Below are 25,573 nucleotides of genomic sequence, written 5' to 3'. Positions count from 1 at the left end.
TGCTTCTGGCCCTGGGTCCAAGCTCGATCTTAGAGTAGACTTAAGATGATGAGATCTTAGCCATAAAGTGAATATTTTGCCTTAAAAGAACATTTTTATGACACTATTTGAGATTACTTATTGGGAATAGTTTTTGTTTTGCTGGGAAGTACATTCATTTATGAATTATTCAGTCAGTTGTGCACAATACGCAACTTTAGGGTAACCAGACTTAGCCCTGTTCTGTTGTTTTATTGTTTTGTTGCTCTGTTACCTGCTCCTGTTATGCCTATCCAAAACAGGAGTTTCTTTTTCATACACAGTACTGGCCCAGGCATAGCTTTCATTCCCTTTAGGTGAGCCGGTGTCTATGCAAAAGAAAGAAAAGTTGATAATTAAGTAAAAATATTCTTGAAAGTCTGCCTACCTTTTTCCTAAAGTGAAATCCATTTCTTTCCATTGGTAGGAATTTCCCTAAGTGTTGAAGTAACCCTTAAGAAGTCGATCCTTTGGTCTATTCCTCATAAAACTTTTCGGAGCTAATCTGGGATATAAAATGTTCAGACTGGAATCCAAGAGTGTACAGAAATTGAGTGAAATATGGCTCCCCCGCCTTACTGTCATTAAATCATGCTGTGAAATAAAACTGCAACTTTGGAGAGTACATTGGACAGTAGTACTCCCTTTATGTTTTCATTAGCTATAACAGCGACTTTATTCCTTTATTTTTCCAGCAATAATTCATGTCGTTCTACTCACCTCTCACTTCTATCTCTCCTCCCATTCCTCTGAATTTGTGATTTGCTGTATGTATATTAAAGAATATACTTTTCTGTCAGCTTTATGACACATACCACCTGGCAAATGGTAAACATGTGGCTAAAATTTATGCTTAGTTTAAATTTATTAGGAAAACATAGAAAGTATTAGAATATACAATCTGGCCGAAAAAGATATAATTATATTGTCTTGACTGCACTTCTATGAAGAAGAAAGGACAGGAACTAGGAATAATGGACTATCAGAGTTTTAGCCCTCAGAATAAAGGCTCCAAAGTGAAATTTATGTATAAATTGTACTTCCTGCTTCAAAATTTGTGTTTGTGTGAGTCACTTGTCTAACAGAGTCAGAGGGATAACCTGGTTTCTCCTTGTTTCTGTTGCTTGTCTTTTTCTCACTTTGCAACACTTGTGATCATTATTAGCTCTAAAATGCTTTTGTGGTTTCCTTTATTTTTTTTCTTTCCTTTTTTAAAGCTATTACTTTTGGTCTTTATTAGCAAGTTTTAACAAAGAGATTGTGGAAAGCGAAAGGCCAGATCTCTCCAGGAAATAACTAAGTTTTTGTACATACAGTAAAATAGGTTGTTAGGATTCCTCATAGGATCTAATTTATTTATTAGCTTTTAAAAAACATTGCAGAGCTACCATTTCATTGATTGTATCCATTACACTTGAAAGCCATTTGATCCATTTTACCGTCACCTTTTTAATATGAGAAATCATCGACCAGATCTGTTGTTATACAAAATGCTTATAAAAGTTTAGGTTGATAAATTTGAACTTGTATCTTTTGAATTTGTTCCAGTTTAGAAGTGATAAAGCACTTCTGATTTGAATTTTCACATGCAGCTCTATAAATTTGCTTTTCTGTACGTTAAAAAATATGCTGAACTGTTTGACCGCAGTTCTTGCAGACTTTGTTACCATATTACTCCATCTTACTGTATCAGTCATTAGGTAGTTTATTTCAGTTTGATAACAGTGCTTGACTGTCAAACATGCGAGTAAGTGACACATGAAATGAGCAAGATCTGGCTTCAGTTTATAAGGATTTTTCTTTAGACTGTCTACCCTTTTTATAGAAGTTAAAATAGTTTTTTTTTAACTCAGTTTTTCTTGTTTAAACTTGAGCCTTGTGTTTGTATGTAAGAGTCCGAAGATAGTATTTTCTATCTCAGTGTTTTTCCCATTTGCTAACACTTGTAATTTAGAGGAAAAACCTTTTGCAGGCTGATTTTATGTCATTTATTTATGCATATGAACATAGTACTTTGTGCACGGTTTGTATTACTTTTAGCCAGGAACACAGGGCCATATAAAATAAATTCAACCAAATGTTACGACCAAATGTTGGTATAGTTATTTACTAAAAGTATTACATTTCTTTCTTTCTTTCTTTCTTTCTTTTTTTTTTTTTTTGCTTAAATTCTTTCATTGGTACATTTTAGGTATACAGTACATTTACATTTGTCATTGGGTGCTTGTACCTGTACATGATGTATCTTGGTTCTTATTTTTTCCCCATTACCTGTGCACCCTTCACCCCCTCCACCCTCCCCTATTTACATAGACTTTGTTTCTTTTCTTTTTTTTTTCTTTTCTCATAATTTTTCCTTTCCCTTCTTTCCTTTCCCCTTCCCCTCCTTTTCTTCCTATTTCAAATTATCAGTTATTTGTTTTAATCATTTTAATCCTTATTTACACTTTCAGTTTCTCAGACTAGAGAAACTATTCAGTATTTACACGTGTGTCCTATTTATTTCACTTAAGTGTACGGCCTCAATAAGTATTATATTTCTAATAAATAATCCCACACAGATTATCTGATTTTTGACACTGGACTAATAAAGAAAGTCAGAGAAAGAAAGGAAGACATTCTAGGCTTGAATGAAAGTGTAGGTATTATATTTTCCCTTGGAAAATTTGCAGATACTTGACAGTTTCTGTTTAGATGACAATATAAAATCTGTGCATATGATTGGTGTTATGCTTCATATATATCAGCAAAGCATTTAGAAAGCTTGTTTTTCAATGGCGGGAGGCAGAGCCACAAGGATTGCAAGTTCCAGCCCAACTTTGTGACTTAGTTGAATTGTTTATTGACAGCAGTTCTTGCAGAGTTTGTGACAGCATTACTCCTTTCTGAGACCAGGTCTCACTATGTAGTTCAGGCTGGCCTTGAACTGCAGCTTAGACTGACCTCAAACTCATGGTGATCCTCCTGCCTCAGTCTCCCAAGTACTGGAATTACATACAGGCATGTGCTACCACACCCAGTTTTTTAAAAAAATTAAAGGGCTGAGAATATAGCTCAGTGTGAGGGCCCTGGATTCAAACCCCAGTACTACAGAAAAATTTTAAAAAGAAAAAATGCTGATAGGACTAAGGCTAGAGGGACAGTGATACATTTCTTTTTTTTTCTTTTCTTTTTTTTTTTTTTGGTACCAGGGATCGAACTTGGGACCTTGCATTTGCAAGGCAGGTGGCAGAACCACTGAGCAAAATCCTTGGCCCTGTGATACATTTCTTAGTGCCCGGCAATGCTGGGAGACCTGCTTTGTAAAGGCCCTGGGCTCCCAATTTGTTGGCTAATCTCTTTGCTTACACATTTCTGTGCTCTTAGATTAGGTTGTGGTAATGAATTTCTTCATAAAGTAGATCTTCTCCCCATTAAGTAAATTATTAGGAAATATTTGTAGCAGAATTTGAGGAAAATATTTCAGCTTGAGCTGGAAGCAGAAAAAAGAAAGAGCAGGTAGCTTATGTAGGTTTCTCAGAGGAAAAGTCAATATGAAGAGTTCCTTGATTTCTGTCTGTGTCTTTTTAGAAAGTTATTTATACAAATTGAACCATATTCTACATTCTCTTCTAGGTTTTTCCCCACATTGCTGAAACAGTGCCACCCTGCTCTTTAATAGCTGCATAATATCTACCTGTGAGACTGTATACCATATTCTGATTCAGAAGCCACTAACAATTTTGACAATAAAGATATCTTCATCTTTTGGACTTCAGAGTGTCATAAATTAGTGTGCAGCTAGAGCTTAGAGTTAGAAAATACTGCTGTCTGTAAATTAGGAACTCCAGTTCATAAAAATATACATGCTTATTCAAGATTTAAAAGTACACTGTTATTAAATAAGAGCATTATTCTAAGGAAACAAGTGGATTTCAATGAAAAAAATAGAAGAAAAGTTAAAAGTATTTGATACTTTGAGGTGTTCCAGTTCTTTAGAAATCCTTGAGTCATTCTTGAACATACCAGTATTTTCGTGGCAGAGTGAATAGTCCGAAGCACTTAGGAACTGAGTTTCTTTTTCAAGAATGATGATTTTCTAGAGAAACATAAAATCCAAATCATAAAGGTTCTTCCTTTGGCCCCATTGCAGCTCTGGCAGATTCCAGGGTACAGAAGGCAGACGTGAGAATCCCAAGCATCTCTTGTAAAATCCTTGGCAAGTTTTACTTTGAGTGTTTACAACGCTTTTCGTGTGTGTAATAACAAAGTATTAGTGTACATGTAGTTCAAATAATGCTCTTTGTCAGACATAGAGTTTGGATAATACTTTTGGCAAAAGTTAAGGAAATAATGGCACATAAAAATGTGATACTTGCAGTCTGGAAACAGGAGAATGATCTATGCCAATAAATTATTTCAGATAACTATTTGCTGTGTTGGTGTCTTTTAAATCCTTGTAGTGCCAGTGAGGCTCAAAAGTGCAGTTGTCTTTTTAAACTGTAGCTATTGGAAGAGTTTCCTAAAAGTACAATATGCTTTTTTTTTTCTGTAATGAAACGAATTATATAAATATTTGCTGCTGCTTGAGTTTTCTTTTTTAAAATTTCACTGTGGATATAGTCCCTGGAGATGTTTGATAATCAAAATGAACTGATTCTTCTGGGAGTATCTGTGCCTTTTGGTTGATTGATTTTACAGAAAATTATTTTCACTCTTCATTATTTGGTGACCTTCATTTGCGAGCAAATCCAATTTTGTACCCCTAAAGTGAACATTATGGAATTAAAGTCTTCAGTTTTGACAGTTCTTTGAAATGTGGTTTTTACATCAACATGTTAGGAACAGTTTTCCTTCCTTCCTTCCTTCCTTCCTTCCTTCCTTCCTTCCTTCCTTCCTTCCTTCCTTTGTACCGGGGATCGAACTCAGGACCTTGCAAGGCAGGCGGCGGCACCACTGAGCTAAATCCCCGCCTGTTTTTATACATTTTGTTTCCGGTAGCATTTTCAGCCAGATTTTCTTTCATGCAAATTTCTAATGTACACTGGAGACACAAATTTTATCACGATATCCTAGTTGACAGTGGCTCCTGGGCGGGCACTTGTCTGTGTCCATAGTATTGTCTATTTTTGTTACTTAGAAATGTTTGTCATTAAAAAGTTGCAGAAACAGAAGATCATTTTTTGACATTGTTATGAAGACCATGGCTACACTTGGATTCACGTTTCCTGTTTCTGTTTTGGGTTGTGAGGAAGGACTCTTGTTTTAAGGAATGTTTTCATTAATATCTTAATTTTGCCCCATTTTCAAAACTCATGTAAAATTTATTCAGTATAGAGCCCTTTTACTTAAGTTTGTTTTATTTGGTTCAGAGCTATGTTTGAGAGATGATTGGGTTTCTAGGTTCTGTCCAGTGGCTGAGCATCCTTGTCACCTTAATGGGAGGGCACTGGGCAGGAGCATCATTCCTCTCACACCTGTGGACGGTGAGGGTGGTTGTGAGCTTTCTGGGAAGAGTGGCAAGGAATTAGCTAGGTTTAGGGGAACCTTAGAAAGGTGAGAGACATTTTATATCTTTATGATGATCACCTTTTTAAATCCAAGGGCAAAGGAAATCTCTGCCTTGTCCCTGTACCAAAAGTCTCTGCATGTGACTTTTGCTCCAGGTTGGGCCCTTCCTGTGTTGGATTTCGGCCAGTATGTCTCCAGCTTACAGGAGAATTTGAGATTTTTCCTCCCTCCCCCATTTCGACTGTTTTTGTTCTGTGTAAACAGTTCCTGCCGTAGTAACATAGACAAATATAGCAGAGAATGCTTTTCTGGAAGATGAATGCTCCCTAAGCATTTTTTAACCATTTTTGGGAAGAATTGATCTTTCTGTGTGTTTCAGACAGACTGAAAGAGGGAGAGGCCATCGCTATAAATTGAAGTGACATCATATGTATTGCCCCCATTGATCTGCTTTTAGTCTCCAGCCAGGATAAAAGGAAATGGCATCAGGGAGGAAGCATGCTTCATTTAGGCACAGATCCCAGAGTGATAATGGGGTAATAATAGAACTCATGCCACTGTCAGTCGGCGGCTACATTAGTCCCGGGCTCATTCCATCTGGGAGCCGCGCAGTGACTTCCTGCAGTGCACCAGCGGGGCCGGCCAGGAGGTGCCTGCCTCGGCCTGCAGGAGGGTACAGGCCCTGGGGCTTGAGAGTTTGTGCACCGTGGGCTGATGTTTCGGGTCCTGCCTGTGGAAGTTCAGTGGCAAGGCGTGCCCGTGGCCTTTCTGGTCTAGGAGGTGAGCTGGCCTTTTCGTGTCCTGTTAATGGAGGAGATGGTGGAGGGCCCAAGTCATGTGGGTGGTCTTCAGAGTGAGTGAGGCCCCTGTCACAGTGGTGAGAGGCTTCTGGGAGACTCCAGATTTGTTTTCTTTGTGCTGCTGGTAGGTTAGGAGGGTAGGTTTGGAAAATTCATTCTTTCCTAGAGTCTGTGTAGAAACTTTTAAACTGTTCAGAGTACAGATTGCCTCAATTCTTCAGCTGACTGCAGAAAATAGTAGACTTTTTTCTTTGTGTACTCTCAGTAATTAACAACTGTGAACTCTTCCATGTTTACTGCAAGAACACAGACTTCTAAAACCCTTAACAAACAACGGGTGTGCTTGACTGACCTGCTTTAGCATTTTTGTCTCTTCTATTTGTAAGTTTTACCGTCCTGTGCAGTTGGCATCCTGTAGCCTTAGTTTGTCTCAGTTTCTGAGGCAGATGCATTTTAAAAATACTGAGCTGACTGAGCTGATCCCCATATGGAATCAATAACAAATGAATTCCTTGTTTATACAAAGAAAGGAAGGGACTTTTATCTCTGTGGCCATGATGTGGGTACAAGCACTGTTAGACCCCCAGAAGTATGGGCAGGTTCTGTCTCTAATGTTTTAGGGTACCGCTTTCTTAGGGGATACTGCCTGGGGACAGTTTCATGACCATGCCGTGGTACGACTAAAGCCACATCTATCTCCTGCAGTACTGCTGTATGAAAACACAGTCGGCCCAGAAGCCATGTGAAATCGGACTTCTCCGTGGGTGGGAGTGGAGTGATTCATGTAACATTTCTCATTCCCCCGGTGCCAGCTGCCAGGGCGGGTCTGGCTGCTAGGCACTGCCTCTGGGCACGTTTGCCTGGTATCTGATATCTTTCTGTTGCTTTGCAAATGTTTTAGCATATTACATACTATTTCTTTTTCATCATAGGGTAGCTTTACATGGAGTGAATGTTTATTTTAGGAAGAGAAATCCATATTAAAGTATAGCTACTTAACCACGTTTTTGCACCAAAGCAAATATTAAGGTCTGCAATCTCATTTTTTAAAAAAATGATGTAATGTTTACTTGTGGATGAATGATACTGAGTTTTGTCGTCTGTGGCCTCAAACAGCATTAGATCATGTGTACTTTTTTCATTGTTTAGAAACATAATTTTCCCTCTAAGTTAGAGAGGTACAATTGAGAGCCAGGTAGCTGCAGGGTGTTTACCGAGTAAGAGTATTTCTACAAGTCGTTCTCAGGAGTCTGCCCAGCCTAAATCTCCTGGCACCACAAGGGAGGCGTGGCTATGTGGTGCTGGTTGTGTCCTGCCCGCTCCTGAGCGAGCCAGCTCTTGTGGGGTACACCCCAGGCTTCACTGCAGAAGGCGCCAGTACCTAGTCAGGTGCTCACCCTTGCTCTCTGTCTCCCCCAATTAGAGCCAATTAAACTTATAAAGAACCCCCCCAAAAAAGGTTTGATGATGTGTGGCCTCCCCTCCCTGTGTCTCAACTGTCATAAGTCGGAGGGCTTAACTTTAAATATTTCCATTGTGTAAAATTTGGAGAGAACAAAAGCTTTCAGTGAACCTTTCAGTTCTGTTGCTGTGTGCAGATGTGTGTGAGCTTTCTGCTTAGGAGGAAACTGAGATACACAGGATGAGTACAGGGATTGGGGTGGGTTCACATATTAGTAGTGTTTTGAGTTTTAAACTGGAGTTGTGTTTATTGGTTGATCCCACTTGGGCTAAGTTGAGGACCAAGCTAGTTGGTCTTTCCCTCAAGGCTTCCTTTGCTCCATGGGTCTCTTTAGTTTAAACCGAGTCCCAAACCAGGTTCTAACAATAGACCTCTTTGTAAGCACAAACACACAATAGGGAGACACTTTTTTTTCTAGTTTTTCCTTCCCTGTAATTTTGCACATTGGCAGGGCTTGGTTCCTGCTGTAGTTAGCACACATGGACCCCATTCCGGCCCGACTGGCCTGGTCCCAGAAGCCTGCCTTCCTGTGTCTGCATGCTGTTGCCCTCTGGCTGGCTTCTGCACCAACGCTGCTTATGGGGGTTACCAGTGCCTGTGTGGGTCGGGCTGGCAGGGCCACTTGGATCCAATCTGGAGCCTGTGGCCCCCACCCATTGTCCTACAGTGTGGTCTATACCCCTCCTACCCCTCACCTGAGCTCCTTCCTGGAGCAGGGGGACACTCCAGCAAGAGTCCCAGGCCTTCTTGCAACAGTGAGAGTGAGAGAAGTGGTGAGGTGGGTTGAGGCAGTTTTGGGGTGTGGCCTTAGGAGAACAGTTATGGGTTCACTTAGGGCTATAGGCTGAAGATTGAGATTCCAGCAGAGAAGGACCTCCATAAAATCATTGTGAGCCACTGTAGGGTTTGATGAGGACAGGGAGAGGCAGCAGGGCCAAGGGGTCAATGCTAGATAGACCTGGGGCTGAGGGGAGTTGGAGCCAGGAGAAGAGGGGCCTGCCAGGAAGGCAGAATACGGCTGAGCTCTGGGTCAGGAGCTCGGCCAGGCTGCATCCCAGGCCTGCCCGCTGAGGTGTGCTTGGGGTGAACCTTGAGGAGTTTTAGCAGAGGCTGGGCCTGGGTTTGGCCTTTTCTATGAAACAGCAGAGTTGATACCATGTAAGTACAGCCTTGTGTCTAAAATGATAGAAAATGGTAGAATAGTGCTAGTTGTTACTAGTAGTTATATAGTAACTTGGTATCTCTAAAGGTTCTCACAGCCCAATTACTTCTCAAGAAAGGGAATTGGTAGTCATTCTTGAGCCCTGTAAAGGACCTTGGGTCAGTGATAATTGTAGTGTAATTGTGCTCAAGACACCGTGCCGCTCCTGCCAACCCTAGACCATCGGGTGGACTCAGGTGATAAACACACCCAAGAACCAGCTGACAGCAGCTATCCCTGCCACCTGCCTGTCTGTGGGGAGCTAGGGCTGAGAACACACTAGGAATGCTTTCTCTGTGAAATTGGGTGGTGAGTGTTGTGCATGGAGCCAGCAGTTTTCCTGCACCCTCATTTTGGAAGAAGGGGAGGGAGGGCCAGGCAACATGCACACTCAGAGACAGAGAAGTAGACAGAGAAGCCAACGATTTCTAAAATTTATTTGAAGTTACAAGAAGTGACAATTGGGTTTGTTAACGGGGTTATCTGGGAATAAGCAAGGATGAAGGAAAGATAAGTGAGGATTTAAAACCCTGATTTTAGAGTAAGCACTTTTCTGTTCCTATGAGGTGTATTTTGAACTGTGTTTCTCCAGTGCTCTGCTGGGCCTGGGTGTGGTAATGAACAGACACATGAAGTCTGGCTCAGTCCTTGGGTGTCACAGACACATGTTCGCAAATTTGTTACATTTTTTGTATCACCTTAAGACTTCTTCCTCCCTTTGCCCTTAACTGGTAATACCGTTGTTGACCCGTCCTTGGCAAAAACATGGGAATATGGATGACTGTATGTGTTTATGTGTATATGTTATTATATGTATGATCATGTGTGTATCATTCTAAAAATGTTTTAGTGGGCCAGGGATTTAGCTCAGTGGTTCTGGCACTTGCCTTGCAAGTGCAAGGACCCGAGTTCGATATCCGGTACCAAAAAAAAAAAAAAGTTTTAATGTTATAAACGTAAATTATAAACTTAGCGTTTTTATAATGAAGGGATTGAGAGACAGAGTAATTGTTTCATTGCATGCTCTTTATTTCTCTGCTCAGAAAGGAAATCGGAAACTGCTTATTTCTGTTGAATGTCCATGTGTCTGCCTAAAATTGAAGGGCTTCTCTAATCTTTATGCCAAATAACATTTTTTAGCATATGTGTGCCATAAAGGCAAGGATCTAATAAACCACAATAATGTTTCATAAGATAAGAACTATTTTGATCTGCCCTGAGTACGGACCTGAAATGAAAAGCTTAGGAAACAGGGTGTCACTAGACCCCAGAATGCAGTGACTGAGGAGACAGTGTGAGCCCAAGGTTTCATGGAAGTCAGCACTGCAGTCTGCCTGTGTTTCAGACACACGTCGGCGGTGCCCAGGTTACCTTCGTGTCACCGTCCTTGGTCTAAACATTTGGGTTTAACTTCTCATCAGCTGAATGGCATTTTCACAGGCTGTTTTGTTTTTCCCCCAGCTTCTTCCAGACCAGCTAGTCTTGCTTCTGGAGCATCTCTTGGAAGAGAAGACCCTGAGCCGCCCAACTCTGCAGACCCTCCAAAGGACATACTGTCTCCATGAGCAGGATGCGGAGGTAACCAGGGGCTTAACCAGTGGATCCTTGCTGTTGGGGAGGTGGAGATCCCACCACAGCCTCACGCTTTTGAGACTGTCATTTGTATTAGCACAATCCCATGTGTTTATGAGTAAAGAACAAGGGCTTTAAGCAAAGTATACAGTGCTTCCCAGGCTGTTCTTGGTGCAGCTCTGCGTATGCTTGTGCTTATAACCACTGTATTTTGAGATCCTCAGTTTCTCCTTCTTAAGACATAAAGATAGACAGACGTCTCCTGAAGAGCGAGCAGCCAGAGTGGGGTGTTTGGGTTACGAGCCTGGGCGGGTCGCCTTGCGCACTGATGGTGGTGCCATCCTGTTGCACGTTCAGAAAACTTGGCTCAGCAGTGTCTTGGTTGCATTCAGTTAGGACAGGAAAGGAGCCATGTGTAAAGGAAATGAGAACTGAATCTAGCAGCCATGGTTTAAAGAGGAAAATTGAATGCTTGTGGAAAAGCAATATGATGTGGTCTGTAATATCTTTTAGCTTATTGGGAAAAATGCAATATGAATCCTAAGATGAATTCCAGGTTTTAAAAACATAGAACAATACATTTTTTTTTTTTTGGTACTGGGAATCGAACTCAGATCCTTGCGCTTGCGAGGCAGGCGGTGGAACCACTGAACTAAATCCCCTGGCCCCAACTAAATCCCTGGCCCCTAGAATAATAAATGTTTAACGTATTTAGTCATCTTAAAGTAAAATACAAGAGGAAGAGGTCAAAGAAAAAAGCTCTTTTATATAAAACTAAAATGTAGAAAAAGCAAGTGAATTTGGTTTGTAGTCAGTTGAAAATAACTGTGAACATTTAAAAATGGTTCATTTCAATATGGCAGCCATATTAATCACTTGAAATGAAGATGTATAAAAATCAAAATATCTCCATACAGTAATTTTCCCCTATTCGTTACAACATATTTTTGGAAATTATTTTGTACATGTTGGGTTAATGCAATATTATAATCAATTTTACAATCATTGGAATGGAGTAAATTGAGAATGGCCAGTTCCTTATTAACTAAAAGGTAAGATGGACATTGTTAAGCAGTTGAAAGCTACACAAATTTCAAGAGTAATTGGAAAACTCCAGAGAAAACACAGATAGCTTTTCACCCACCTGAGCATAGATCAAATGTACAACTGTTGCTATTTATTTCAGCTCTTATATTTTTGTTTATGGGAGTTTCCAAATGCCAGACTGTTATTTTTAATGAGTATTTAAAAGTCCTTCCTATTTATAGGCATGAGGCTGTTTTAATGGCAGTGGAATGCCAGGCGCCTGCCGCATGGACCAGGGTAGGAGGGTCAGAGCAGGCACTGGACACCTGTCCCTCGATGCCCGGAAGCCATGAGGTGCTAGACCCTATTTTCCTTCTTCCTTTTGGCATGAAACACATCCTGTTCTTAACTTACAGCCTGACTTACTTGTTATATATAACTTCTTAAACCTTTGAGAAGGACAACAGGTTTTATCTGGTTACTTGTCACATCTCACAAAGTCTATCATGTGGCCCAAAGGCAGGACAGCCTCTTCTATTAGATCCCTGGTGACCAGAGATGCTCTGAGTGCAGTGTGGCTCACTCATGTGACCTGCATGGTCCGCACTATGCAGTTCACACGTGTTGTGTTCTCTAGGCGCTGGGACTCACCCTTCAGAAGCTCATGTCTGAGCAGACAGCTTGCAAGTGGATGAGCAAGACACCTTCAGCCAAGAGCTGGCATGGGGATGTGCCAGGTGAAGTTGGGCTCAGTTTCTCTAGACAGAGCATTCTGGAAAGGCCACTCAGAGAAGGTGACATTGAGCCAGGACCTAAAGACCCGAGGGAGGTGGCCACACAGCTAAGGGGTCAGGGTGGTTCCATGGAGAGACAACAACACCTGCAGATCTGTGAATTCAGCATGGGCCAGGAATAGTGGTCAGTAAACTTTTCCTATAAGGGACCAAATAGTTAATATTTCAGGCAGGATGGTTTCTGGTACAATTATTCATCTTTGCTGTTGTGGCTCAAAAACTGCTGTAGGCAGTTTGTAACCAAGTATAGATAAGACTGTGTGCCAGTGAAACTTTTCATAGACCCCAAAACTTGAATCAATCTCTCTCCCCCCCCTCCCTCTTTCTCTCTCTCTCTCTCTCTCTCTCTCTCTCATCTTTCTGTCTTTCTCTCTCTGTCTTTCTTTCTTTCTTTCTTTTCTTTCTTGTCTTTCTTGTCTTTCTGTCTTTCTTTCCTTCTTTCGTACTAGGGATCAAACTCATGACCTCACATTTGCCAGGCAGCCACTATGCTGCTGAGCTAAATCCTGGGCCCTTCCTCATTACTTTTTAAGACTCCTTGAAAACATGTATACCCATTCCTAGCCTTGGGCAGTTTGGTCTGCCAATCTGTGCTTTGTCAGCCCTTTTGGCAAGCCTCCAGGCAGCCTCTCGAAGTTCGTTCTAAGATGAGCCTCCATCCTAGTCCGTCAGGGTCCTGGCACATAGTTACACTGATCGCTTTTCTTACTGTGAGGAGTGTCGCTCAGAACCAGAAAAGTAATGCGGTTTTGGATAACCAGGTGTTTTTGTTTTGCTTTTTTGTTTTTTTTGTTTTCTTTGATGAGAAATTGTTTGGTCCTTCTTAAGCAGCTAAATAGTTTCCAAAAGAATAAGGTAGGTCAAGGGAGTGCGCAAGCTCTGTTCTGTCTGCCCAGGACCATGCCGTCTGTCCTGGGGGTACTATTTCTTTTCCTGACTCCGCAGAGCTGTTGTGGACTGACTTGTGTCCCGCCGCCCCCCGCAAAATACCTGTGCTTTACCCCTCATCCCAAAGTGATTGTATGTGGATACGGGTCCTTTAAGAGGGGTCTCAGGGTGGGGTCTGAGCCCACAGCACTTAACCAGGGTGTTTTCTAGAAACTCTGTTAGTTAAGTGTGATTAGCGAAAATTTAATCGAACAGTCAACTACCTTTTTTTTCCCCATGGTTACTAAATTTAACTCAATGTATACCCAATTCTGCCTCATAAAAATAAAAAGTTTCCTATCAAGGTCTAAGGATTTAGCTCAGTGGTTCCGGCGCCTGCCTCACAAGCGCAAGGACCTGAATTCGATCCCCTGTACCAAAAAAAAGAAGAAGAAAAAAAGTTTCCCATCAGAATTACTCAGTGATGTGTGAGGACAGGTTTCTTGTTTGTAAACAGCCCTAGAGAAATGTTGGCACCTAATGCACTTCAAAGTTTTAAGCCTTAATAAGAATACAGAGATACGTAATTTCTCAGCACAGCTTGGAGGCCGAGAACAGGATGGGTCTTAGGAAGACAGAGAGTGTCTTCCTCAGGCAGGTGACACCCATACTGCCGGGCTCACCTGGGCAGCACCACCTCTGCTCCTGGCCCTGAGCGCATGACGCAAGCCTTAGCTCAAGAGAAGGCAAGAATGGGACAGGGGTAAGGCTGCTGTGCTGCCCGGGGACCCCTGTATAGGTCCCATGTCCCCACTCCCACCCTGAAGTTCCCGCCGGTGGTGGACACAGGCACTTCCCTCAGTCTGGCTGATAACGGGCCAGCACAGTAACACGGGGTTTCTTCTCGGCAGTCCAGTTTGGAATTCACAGACCATTTCTTGTTAAGAAGATAACGGTTACAAATGGTGTGCATTTCTACTATTAGAATACTTCCTTATAAGTTAAAGAAGTTAGTGTGTTTGGGCTTAAAAAGCTAAGCGTCACTTAGGACTTTTTTAAAAAATGGGAAAACACCAATGCCCTGAATTCCGCATGACATTCTCATAATTGCCTGTATTTTAAGTGACAGACGTTTCATGAGAGAAAGAAATGCTACCTGGTGGAAAAAGTCTTGAGGATTCTAAATTGGTTCTACTCTTCCATGACTGAGCAAGTTAAATTGTTATTGGGACTCTTAAATATGGACTTAGGAGCAGTCATTCAAAAGGTGGCCAAAGAGACACTGAATTGTAGGCTGTGTACTGAGTGTCCTTGTGGAAGATGGTTTTGGAGGGCTTTGCCAGCTGGAGGAGCAGGTAAGTTATGGCCGTGACGCTCTGGTCCACTGCCACAGGCCCCTGAGACCATGGTGTTGAATGAGAGACCTGGCACAGGAGCATTCATCCCAAGGTGGCTGCTGTCTAGTGTGGAGCAGGGGTGCTCATGCCCTGAGAGGGGGTGCACTTTTTACCTCCTGTGTCTGGGCAGGCACTGAGATGGAAACCTGTCCTGATGCCGAAGATGGTTCCACGCTCATTGCTGGGGCTGCTTTAGCTACTGTGCTGTCCTTGGCTCTCTGTTCCTCTCCCCTTCCTGTGGGTGTGGTAGGCTCCCGCAGTCCCACAAGGGGCTTACTTTGAACTGTTCTTCTTATGGGCCCTGGTGGTTGTACTGCTTCTGTGCTGTAGTCCTGTTCTCAGACGATAGGCTCTGCTGGGGAGAGGTTCTGAGTGCCTGCTAAGGGCTTTCTGGCTACCAGTCCAGGTTACCACCCTTCCCATTCCTGAAGCCTGTGTGGTGCGAAAAAGAAGGTCAGTGTAGGGGCCTGGGATTGAGCTCAGTGGCACTGTGCCTGCCTCACAAGCACAAGGTCCTGAGTTCGATCCCCGGCACTGGTCAGTGCCAGGAGCAGTGAATACCTCTGTGCCCAGAGGTTTACAGGGAATGTGCACAAGTAGCAAGGTGCTGAGAAGGTGGGAGGTGACACATAATGCCGTAGGCCATAGGCCACCTCTTGCCTTGCCCATCCGCTCTCAACCACCCCCTCTGCTGGGTGGGACACAGCCAGGGGCACCTTCACATTTCTTGACCTGAAAGGAAAAGCTGACTGTTGAAGTCAGTTACCTTTTGCCTGTCAGGTCACAGAACTACTAGCCTTGTACCAGGCTCTCTCAACCAAGAAGGAAAATGAACTAAAGGGAAATTCAATCCATAGAAGCACTTTGTTTGCAGTTTTTGAGTATAGCTCAAGTAAAGAGCCTTAAAGTTTTAAAATGTGTGTGACCACTGATTTTGGAACCAAAAGTGTTTTTCAAGATCCCTTTGAAATAGTAAATTCTCTGTCTGCTTTAGCAGATCTCTTAAATTGGAAACCAGCTGCCCCACAGCAGTGAGATAAGGATCCAGGAACTCTCTCTGTGATGTCTTCTCTCCGAGAATTCCCCAGCGGACCTTCAAGCGGCTTTCTCTCTATAGACTAAAATGGAACACATCAGACTGGGGGCTCAGCCCTGGCAATGGCATCTGCCAGCATCCTTTTTGAAAATTAGAAACAGCAACTCATGTCTCATCTGGCTTAGGTAGGAGTGGTGGCCACAAATCAGAAAGGTCCACGCCATGGCATGCTCCATCCATGCTGTGGCATGCTCTGATGTTTCAGTTGGTATGTTGTACCCAGAAAATTAATTTTGTGGAAGAGGCCATTAGTGCATTCATTCATCTCCTCAGAGGGTTGGGAGAAATCTTGGTGGTTGTAAAGAAGGAGCCTCCTGGATTCGATGGAGCAAGAAAATGCTCTGTCTCCCTGAGGTGCCACCTTTCCCCTCTCCCTGTGTGGGTGTGGTCCCAGGCCTGGCCCCCAGTGGAGGGAAGGATGGTATCTACTCATGTTGAGTTTGCAGACTCTTCGTTTCTTGATCACTTTTTTTTTTAGTACTGGGGATCGAACTCAGGACCTTGTGCTTTTGAGGCAGGTGGTGACACCACTGAGCTAAATCCCTGGCCTTCTTGATCACTGTTGAACACTCTGGCCCAAGATCTGTTGCCACCTGAGGCTTGGACTTAGTATTGAGTTGCATTCGAGTCCAAGGCCCCAGCCAACTGGGGGCCACAGCCAAGTCATCCACTCTGCTTGGCTCTATTTTGCTCACCAACAAGGCAGCACTTCAATTATACTGATAGCTTTTAAGGTTTTGTTTTTTACCACAGACAAATGGAAAAACTTTACTCTGATATTTTTGTTTTATCTTCCATTTTCTTTTAATAATGTGCATTGTGATGTAGTAAGTTGATTTTATGATCTGCTAATGGGTCATGGCCCGAAATTTGAAAAATACTGGGGAGGGTGGTTTTGGAATTTTTATCTGCTCTTCTGATTCCTCCCTGGGGCCTTTAGGGTTAAGGATCCTGAGCCTTGATTTCTTCAAATTAAGCCATGAATATTTTCTTCATGGGACTGTGATCAACACAAGACAAGAAAACATCAGTGAATGTACTAAGAAAAATGAGAATGCTCATAGTTATGAGGTTGGTGGGGGCACTGGGGATTGAATGCAGGGGCTCTAGCATGGTAGGCAAGCTCTCTGTTCTTGAGCTACACCCCAGCTGAGCATAGTTTAACATAGTTCCTGTTCATGGAAGATTCACATTTTAAAAAATTTGGTCCAAAATAATAAAGTTTTATTAGCTAAAACAACATTTATATTCTCTTTAGCTGTCTCCTCTTTTAAATCTGTGTAGACTGGTAGAGATTAGAGAAAAAAGAATCAGCTGAGATTCTAGACATGAATTCTGTCACAGTCATTACTCACAGGCTACCAGCTGTTCTGTTGGGGTCCTTTATGCATTCAGTCACAGGCTTCCTGGCCATTGGTTCAGTGGTGATTTGGTTTTACTGGGGTAGGGAGCAGGGTCTGCTCTTAAGTGAAGTTTTTTCAACCTGAGCACTTCGATGTTGGGACTGGATAATGGGTTTTTCCTTGTTGGCAGGAGGCTGTGTGAGGCGTTGTAGGGTCTTTAGCTTTCTCTGTCCATGAACTACCAGTAGCAACTCCTTTCTTTCCCCCAATGTGGCACTCAAGAATGTCTCCAGGTGCTGCCAGATGTCGCCAGTGGAAGTCCTCTGCTTAAGAACCAGTGTTTTAAGACAGTGGCTGGCTCACAAAGGGCAGTTTTCAGAATCTCATTGTAAATGACCAATGACAATTGGCTACAGTACAGAGTGGGGTGACTGGAAAGATGGCTGACAGCATTTAGAGGTGGCCCTGAGTCTGTTCTAATCCCTCCTGAGGCCCCAGAGCATGTCACCTTGGGAGAGGTGAAAATAGTCTTTTGCTTGGAAGAAAAAGGTGTTGCAGACTAGAGTAGCAGTAGCAGGTCAGTCTAGGGGAACATGTTGGTAAGAAAGGACAAACCTGCTTTGCCACTAGTATCCAGAAGCTCTGCCAGCATCCGTCCCGTTCTCCTCTGAGAAAGACCCTTTCAAGGTTGACTGCGACTGGACAAACACTCACCCTCATAGCCTTGTCCCACATCGCTGCCTGTGGCTGAAGAGCCCGTGCTAACCTCATCCAGGGGCTCTGGGCCTCTTCCCCGTCCTGAGGCTGGGATTTACAGAGGCAGGAAGCGGTTATTTAATACATTGTTAATGAAGTCGTTGTTTGCTGGGTCTTAGGCTAGAAATGGAAGGCCGGAGTCCGTCAGCTCTGAGGCTCACTCGTGAGTTTCATCTCGGCCAGAAACATTTCTATGAATCAGACCACTCAAAGATCTGCAGACCTCTATTGGAATATCAAGGGGGCAGAGGAGTCTGAGTGCTGGTATTGATTCTACTCATGCCTTTGAATGCAGAGACCCTCTCCCTTCTGATTCACAATTTCAGGAGGGTCGTAGCTCCTGGCTCTCCTTTTCATCCTGATGACTTTTCCTATTCTGGTCACACATAAGACCTTTCTGTTTTGTTTTCTTGTGCAGTGGTTCAGAGGAAAGGCCAGGTGTACTATCTTCCGGTGCTCTAGCCATTTCAGGATGATTGACCATTTGTTAAAATGCAGTGTGCTACCCCAGGATCTCTTGCTCCCTTGTCCTCCTCAATGCGGAATCTAAGGAGCATAATGAGGCGGGAACAATGGCTCTGGCTCATGTCGGGCCCTGTGATCATGGTGATGTGCAGGGACAGGATCCAGCTGTGCCTTCCCCACGGCAGTCATGGGTGTGGGGCAGCACACAGGACAGGGACCAAGGCCTCTGCTGGTGGGACTGCCCCGGGTTGCCTAGGCTTCTGAGCAGGAACATTAGCAGTGCCTGGAAGCCCACAGCTGGCGCCTGCCTCCTCTCCTCCCTTGTTCTGCAGGCTGCCCCAGGGGCCTCATTACCCGGCCAGCCAGCCGCTCACCGGGTGGTCACCCAGCATTGTCAGAAGGCACCATCACGGAACGGAACCCCATGAGGTAGGTTTTCAGGCCGAACATAAAAAGGAGACCATTGTGGAGGGCCCGAAAGTTGAGTGGCAATTAGTGAAGTGTTCTTCCAGGATAAAATCTGAGGGCCCATATCTCACAGGGAGCTCCTCGAGGGCAAGTTGACACTTAACGTCTTCGACCTGACAGCTCACAGATATGTGGCACTGAGCCATTTGTCACCACATCTTTGCAGGTACAAAGGGTCTGGCTTGTTGGCCCCTCAGTGTGGTCAAGCTCAGGTTGCAGATCAAGAGGCCAAGTGCTAATGAGTCTGTACTTCAGAACACAGCCTGTAAACAGTATGACTCCAGAGTTTTCTAAAGCCAAGATATAGTACTTGTGTGAAGGGTGCAGCTGTCCCTTCAACACAGCATTGTAATTCCTTTCTTAGGGTTTTAAAGGTAGGCTCAGTATAGGTTGAAAGAAAGGATTGGAATAGTTGCTTTAAGCTGTATCTTTTTAAATAAACCATGTACCTTAGAGTGTTCTTTTCTTTGATATTCGGTCCAATGCCCTGGAATTTTTCTATGGAAAGCCTGCAACGTACAGTGTTTCCTATGTTATACTGTGATAAAGGGAGTTTTTAAAAGCTGATCTAAAATGATAAAAGAACTTAAACTTTTTAAATTAATAGTATTGGTTATTCCTGAGAATAGGGACGGTGCGCTGTTAGTCATGAATTCTTACAGCCTATTTTGGGTAATTAAGTGTTAAATAGATGAGGATAAAAAGGAGCCGCAGGCAGCAAACCTGGTTTATTTTTCTTAAAAGAACCTGTTAAGTAAATACTTGAAAAATTTAGCTGTTTAAAAAAAGAGTGTAGTAAAAGTGCTTCTAGTTATAGGTTCTTCCAGACTTTATTAGAAAAGTTTCTTTTATTGTTATTGGTCACTTATTGTTCCTCGCTGCTTGTTTCTTCCTTTTTGCTTAGCAGCTGGTTCAATTTTATAGATAGCTGAAGATTTAAAGGCATCATCTGCTCCTGTTGTATACATAGGCACCCCCCCAGCTGTAAAGATTTCCTCAAAAAGATGGAAAGATTTACATATTTTCTGGGGTCTTAACAGTATTGCCCTGTTTTTCTTCTCAGGGTGTATCCAAGAAACTAGCTACAGCTCATATTCAGTTTATTTCTAAGGCCTCTCTAGTGAAATTAAGGCCCAGAGTTTTATCCGTGCTTCTAGGTTTGTTAGTTTACATATTTTTGTATTAGATTTTTGCCCTGAGATCCACACCAAAAATCTGCAGTTAACTTTAAACACTGTTTTCTTTCACATTTGTAAAGTGAATCATAGTTGTTATGGATTAGATCTAAAATGACCCCCAGGGTGTCGTGCTTGAAGGTGACTGAATACGGGGCCCAGTAGCTGACCAGCTGTTAGGAGATGGGTCCTGGTCAGAAGAGGCCATCACTGTGGTGGGTGTGACCTGGAAACCTGAATCTCCCTGCCCTCTGACTCTCTCTGCTTCCTGGCCACCATGAGATGAGCAGCTTTTCTTTCACTGGGACTCTCTGCCATGCTGTCCTGCCTTGGGCCCAATAGACTGTGGACTAAAACCTCTACAAACTGTGAGCCAAAATAAACTTTTCCACCTTTAACTTGTGGGTGGGAGGTATTTTACCCAGAGACAAGAAAATGACTGAGCAGTGTGCAGGTGTAAAGTGCCTTTCCTGTGCACCTTCTTTGCTCTGCAGTAGCATAGTAGCCTCGTGGTGCCCCAGCATGTGGGGCTTCAGGCCATGGGACCTGCACAGAATGAATCGAAGGTGACCTCTGCCTGTGTGTGTGGGCAGTGCCCAAGGGCTGTAGATGGTCGTGTTTTGTGTATGTGGCTGGGTCTGAAATTTAAAAACATGAAGACATCAGCTAAACTTTGAGGTGATACCAAAATGGTTTTTTTAGGCTACTCATCGTGCGTGTCCTTCTTGCCACAACCTCAGACCACATGGAACTGTGTTCCGTAGATCAGCTGGTCTTGGCCATCTGTGGGTGGAAGCAGATGCCCAGGCTGAGCACAGGAAGTCCCCAACCACAGGGGACCAACCAGCCAGAAATTGGCCATCCATAGTTGAGACTTTCCCTGCTGCCTTGGCCCTCAGGACTCCAGGCAGCTTCTCTTGCCCCTGAGCCGTGCTTGATTAAACTTGGTTCATCCAAGAGTGGGTGATGGTGATTATTTTTAATAACAACTTTTTGGAAAATGTGATTCACATACCATATAATTCACTCATTCAAAGTCCACAATTCGGGCCGGGGATTTAGCTCAGTGGTTTCACTGCCTGCTGCGCAAGCGCAAGGACCCGAGTTCGATCCCCGGTACCAAAAAAAAATCCACAATTCATGGTTTTTAGTATATTCAGAGTTGTGCAACCATCACCACAATCAGTTGTCAAACATTTTCATCATCCCAGAAGGAAACCCAGCACCCTTTAGCTGTCACCCCCACCTCCCCTAGCCTCCAGTCATGCACAAGCACTGGCTTTCTGTCTCTCTAGATTTGCCTGATCTGGAATTTTGCTAAATGGAATCATACAATAAGTGACTGACTTCTTTCTTAGCATAGTGTTGCCAAGGATATTGTCTGTGTTTGTAGTACATACCAGTCATTGCTATGCTTTTCCTTTGTTGTTTTTTTCTGTGCTTAGGTTTGAATCCCTACCATTGAACTCTACCCTTAGCCTGTTCATTTCTTTTTGTTTTCAGATGTTTTCATTCCTATAGATGGACCACATCTGTGTGATCATTTATCACTTGATGGACATTCAGGCTTTTCCACTCTAGCTATTATAAATAATGCTGCTGTAAACATTTGTGTACAAGGTTTTGTGTAGATGTACATTTCCACGTCTTTTGAGTAGACACCCAGGAGTAGAATTGCTGAGTCCTCTATTAACTCTGATGAACTGTTTTGAGGAACTGTCAAGCTGGTACCCAGAGTGGTTGTGCCATTTTACATTCTCACCAGGGAGACTTGAGGGTTCTAGTTTTTCTCTATCCTCGTCCACCCTTGTTATTGTCTCCATTTCAGGCATCTTGTTGGATATATGGAGTGGTATCTCAGTTTTTATCAACCTTTCCCTGTTGGCTAATGATATTGAGCAATTTTCATCTATTTGTTGATCACCTGTATATCTTCTTTGGAAAAATACCTAGGCAGCCTTTGGCTCATTTGAAAATTGGCCCTCCCTTTAACTGTTGAGTTAAAGTACTTTATATAATCTGGATAAAAAGTCCTTTAACAAATATAATTGCAAAAATACCCTCTCAGTATGTGGTTTGTCTTTTCATTTTCTCGATAGTGTTCTTCGAAGAACAAAAGTTTTGACTTTCATGAGGTCCAGTTTATCCATTTTTTTCTCTTGTTGCTTATGTTTTCAGTGTCAAATGTGAAAAACTGTTGCCTAATCCAACACCATAAACTTTCATGCCTGTATCTTCTAAGAATTTTATAGTTTTAGCTCCTACATTTTAGGTCTTAGGGTGCCCCTGTAGTACTTTTTAGTTGTGTATCTATGAAGTCGAACTGTTGCTTAGCCCACATGTTCATGTTTTGTAGTTGAGGAACACAGGTCAGTGACAAACCTCTGTGGAACTCAATCCTCAGCAATTCTTTCCATTCCAAAATCATTTTGCACTTCTTTATCATCTCAACAGATCTCTCATGCACTCATCATTTCTGTGGAACTCTGTATGCGCCTTCTTTCTTGTTTCAGTCACAGCAAACCTAGAGAGCTGCAGCCTCCAGGGAGACATCGAAGGCTCCTGCAATGTGAAACTGCAGACTCTGCGCAGGCTCTGTGGTGTTGTCACAGCAGTGGAAGCCCATGGTAGTTACTATCTTCAACATGAGGTTTGATTTTTAAAAGTCTGTTTTTCTACCTCCTATGGAGAAGGGCATTGGAGAAACTGTCATTAAGAATGAGGGAAAGGGAGGGTTGAATTATTTTGCAGAACACACTCAAGATGCCCCCTTTAGCAGCTGGTTCTTCTTCCGGTCAGTTTGTGTGGCTCTTTCTCAGGGAGTCTTCGCTGCCCACCCCACATCTCACTTATGCCCTGTTAGGTCTTTCCATGGCATCCCTTGGCATTTGTCACCAATACATGAATCCTGGGTTTTCTCCAACTTTGTACTGAGCTGTGAGCTCCACGAGGCAGGAGCTTGTCTGTTCTTCCACTTTATCTTCAATATCCAGTACTTATAGTTGGAGAATAACTTCCAGGATCTCATGTCTGGCCTAGCAGGTGATGGGAGTAACTTAACCCCAGAATTAAGTGTCCTTCCTGATGGGGATGGCCACGCCCTGCTTCCCGTCAGGACAGTGAGCCCTTTTGCAGACTGAGTGAGGCCCTTCAGAGCAAAGTCTGCCTCTGGGGCAAGCACAGGCTCATGGGAAAAGGTAACCATGATCATTGTTTTTGCCAATAACAAAAGTCCTCTTTTGAGCAAAGGCCGCTTGTCACATGTGAAACGAAGAAAGGGGGAAGGTATTTCGGAGTTTCAGAATCGCATGGGGTATGGCCATCCAGTAAGCGGCTTTGGCCAGGCTGAAGGACAGGCTGTGCCATATTTCAGTGTGGACCCCACATTGGCTCAGGAGTTCTACGGTTTTTTTTTTTGGTCCTTACTAGCCTTAATATCATTATGTACAATTGTCTGTTTGTAAGAAAAGAAAGGTTAGGATTTGCTTGCGCTCACAAACAAGTGAGGCTGTGATGTTTGTTTTTCATTTGTCGTCACACTTGACCTCACCATGTCCTCCATGTGCATGTCAAGCGTGGTGGCACCAGCAGTGAGGACAACCTGTTTTGCAAGCTGCTGCAACTTTAGTTCTAAGCGTTTCAGGTTCAGATGAGAATAAGTGCTGAAGGGCCTCCCTGGCTCGCTGAGCCCTCGGCCTGCAGATTGACACGCTAACCTGGCCTTGCAGCAGCGAGTGAGGCAACATTTAATTCCCTTTTCTTTAAAAAATAATGTTCAGGGCCGGGGATTTAGCTCAGTGGTTCTGGCACCAGCCTCGCAAGCACAAGGTCCCGAGTTCGATCCCTGGTACCAAATAAAATAAATAATAATGTTCAGGGGCCAGGGATTTAGCTCAGTGGTTCCGCTGCCTGCCTCAAAAGTGCAAGGACTCAAGTTTGATCCCCTGTACCCCCCAAAAAACGTTCAGGTTGCAGTCCTGTGGGAGTGAGGAGGAGTAAGGGTGAGAGAGCAGGAGGAGGGAGAAATGGTCCTGTGTGACGGCCAGACAGCAGGCTGTCCCGTGGTCTTTCTTCACGAGGACGAGCAGGTAGATGCGCCCAGCATCGCACAGCACGGGCCTGGAAATGCCATCTGCCTGTAGCCACTCCGCAGAGGCTGCCCACTTACCAGTAGTAAACCCGCTTTCAAGCCAAGTAAACCTAATTTAAGGACACAAATTGAGAAAGCAGGTTTGTTTATTGCAGTGTAGACTTACTAACTTACAAATGCCATGAGCCTTCATCTTTTTGTTTACAGATATAAATGGAAGCTTAAATGAGGTTTAATGGGCTTCACAGATCGTGTTCCCTGGACAGATTTTTTTCCCCTTCAGCAGTAAATTTCAAAATCAAAAGGACTGAAAAGAAAGGGGAGTGCTTCCTGTCATAAATAGGATGGGTGGCATTCTTCAAAGCATTTTATAGCTTCCAACTGTGCATTATAATTTCAAAGTAGCTGAAGAGCATTCTGAGCTTGCAGCCCTTTGCAGAAGGGCTGTGTTCATTGAGAAGTCTGCATCAAGTGCACCACGCACTGCGTGCTAGACAGGACTGGCACTTGCCAGTCTGCGTGATGGTGTAAGGAAATGCATCCAGCCTGCAGAGAAGGTGACACAGCCATGCCAGAGACTAAGAGGCAACTCTGTGAGAGTTGGGGGGTAGGGGTGTGGTGAGTTGGGGTGTGGATGCAGCAGATCACTGAAGGAAGCGAGGCAATGCCAGATGTGGTGGGGCCACTGCAGCGCCATCTAGTGTCATGGCGATCTCTCTCCCCCAGCCTTGCCACACCCTCCCTGTTACAAGGCTGAAGGCTCTGGGGATGCACTTGAGACTTTCCTCCTGATGTCATCAGAAGATTGACATTAATATTTGAATTTCTCTTTAATCTGTCTTTATGCACCCGGGTTCCAGGTGAGATTTTCCTAACAAGAATTATACAATAGGAAATCTTGAAAAGCACATTGGAATGTTAGTCTCTAAGATGATAAGTAAGTTGGACATGCTGGTGCACGCCTGTAATCCCAGCACTCTGGAATGCTGAGGCAGGAGGATCACAAGTTCAAGCCAGCTTGGGCACCAAGACCCTTGCAGCCCACTGCCGGTCTTTGTAAGTAATGTTTATCCAAAGACTTGCTTTCGACTCTGTGTTGTCTAGGGCTGAAGGGACAAAAGGCCCGAAATGCCCAATATCTGACCCTCCTTAGAAAAAACTGACCACCCCTATTCTGGAGTTCAGTAGGATACTGGCTCTGGCACATTGAAGTGTCTTGGGTTGAGCAGAGGTCAGGTGGGGCATGGGGTTGTGCTTCGCAGCTTTTCTGCGAAAGATGAGAAAGATCAGAGGGAGCAGCACATTCTGATGAAGGGTATGTTATTCACAGAGGTTCCTGTTGGGTTGTGGACTGTGTCCTGAATCTCGGGCATGATTTGGGGCTATAAAGGGCCTCTGGGTAGGCAGCGCCGTCATTAGCCCCCCTGGAGGTCAGAGAGCAGCTCTCTCTGTACTGTACCTCCAAGCCGTGAGTCAGCCAGCTTGCAGAGCCTTCGGGTGCTAATAACTATCTTAAGAAGACAGAGTAGCCATGCAACTGGGCTGATGCCGGG

General features: G+C 43.7%; 1 protein-coding gene across 31 annotated transcripts in view; it reads left to right on the top strand.

Moving 5' to 3' along the window:
• Positions 1–25,573, top strand: part of Aopep (aminopeptidase O (putative)) — a 418,900-nt gene that overhangs the window by 339,897 nt on the left and 53,430 nt on the right. For 8 of the 31 annotated variants that reach the window (XR_002395481.2, XM_087204960.1, XM_021259361.2 and 5 more), the window contains 3 exons: positions 10,433–10,549; positions 12,207–12,306; positions 18,620–18,716. Coding sequence is in view for 24 of the 31 variants with exons in the window: in XM_087204960.1 (XP_087061086.1) it covers positions 10,433–10,549; positions 12,207–12,306; positions 18,620–18,716 (314 nt within the window). In the remaining 7 variants the exon portion in view is untranslated. Of the gene's footprint in view, positions 1–10,432; positions 10,550–12,206; positions 12,307–15,621; positions 15,849–18,619; positions 18,717–22,443; positions 22,581–25,573 lie in introns of those variants that run through there. The other 23 variants (XM_021259370.2, XM_021259369.2, XM_087204963.1 and 20 more) reach the window with 8 other exon arrangements.

Source organism: Heterocephalus glaber, unplaced genomic scaffold, assembly GCF_053883595.1.
Source record: "Heterocephalus glaber isolate CG9 unplaced genomic scaffold, H.glaber_assembly_v1.0 deba00000594, whole genome shotgun sequence".
Classification (NCBI taxonomy): domain Eukaryota; kingdom Metazoa; phylum Chordata; class Mammalia; order Rodentia; family Bathyergidae; genus Heterocephalus; species Heterocephalus glaber.
This window is presented reverse-complemented; position numbering and strand designations above follow the sequence as displayed.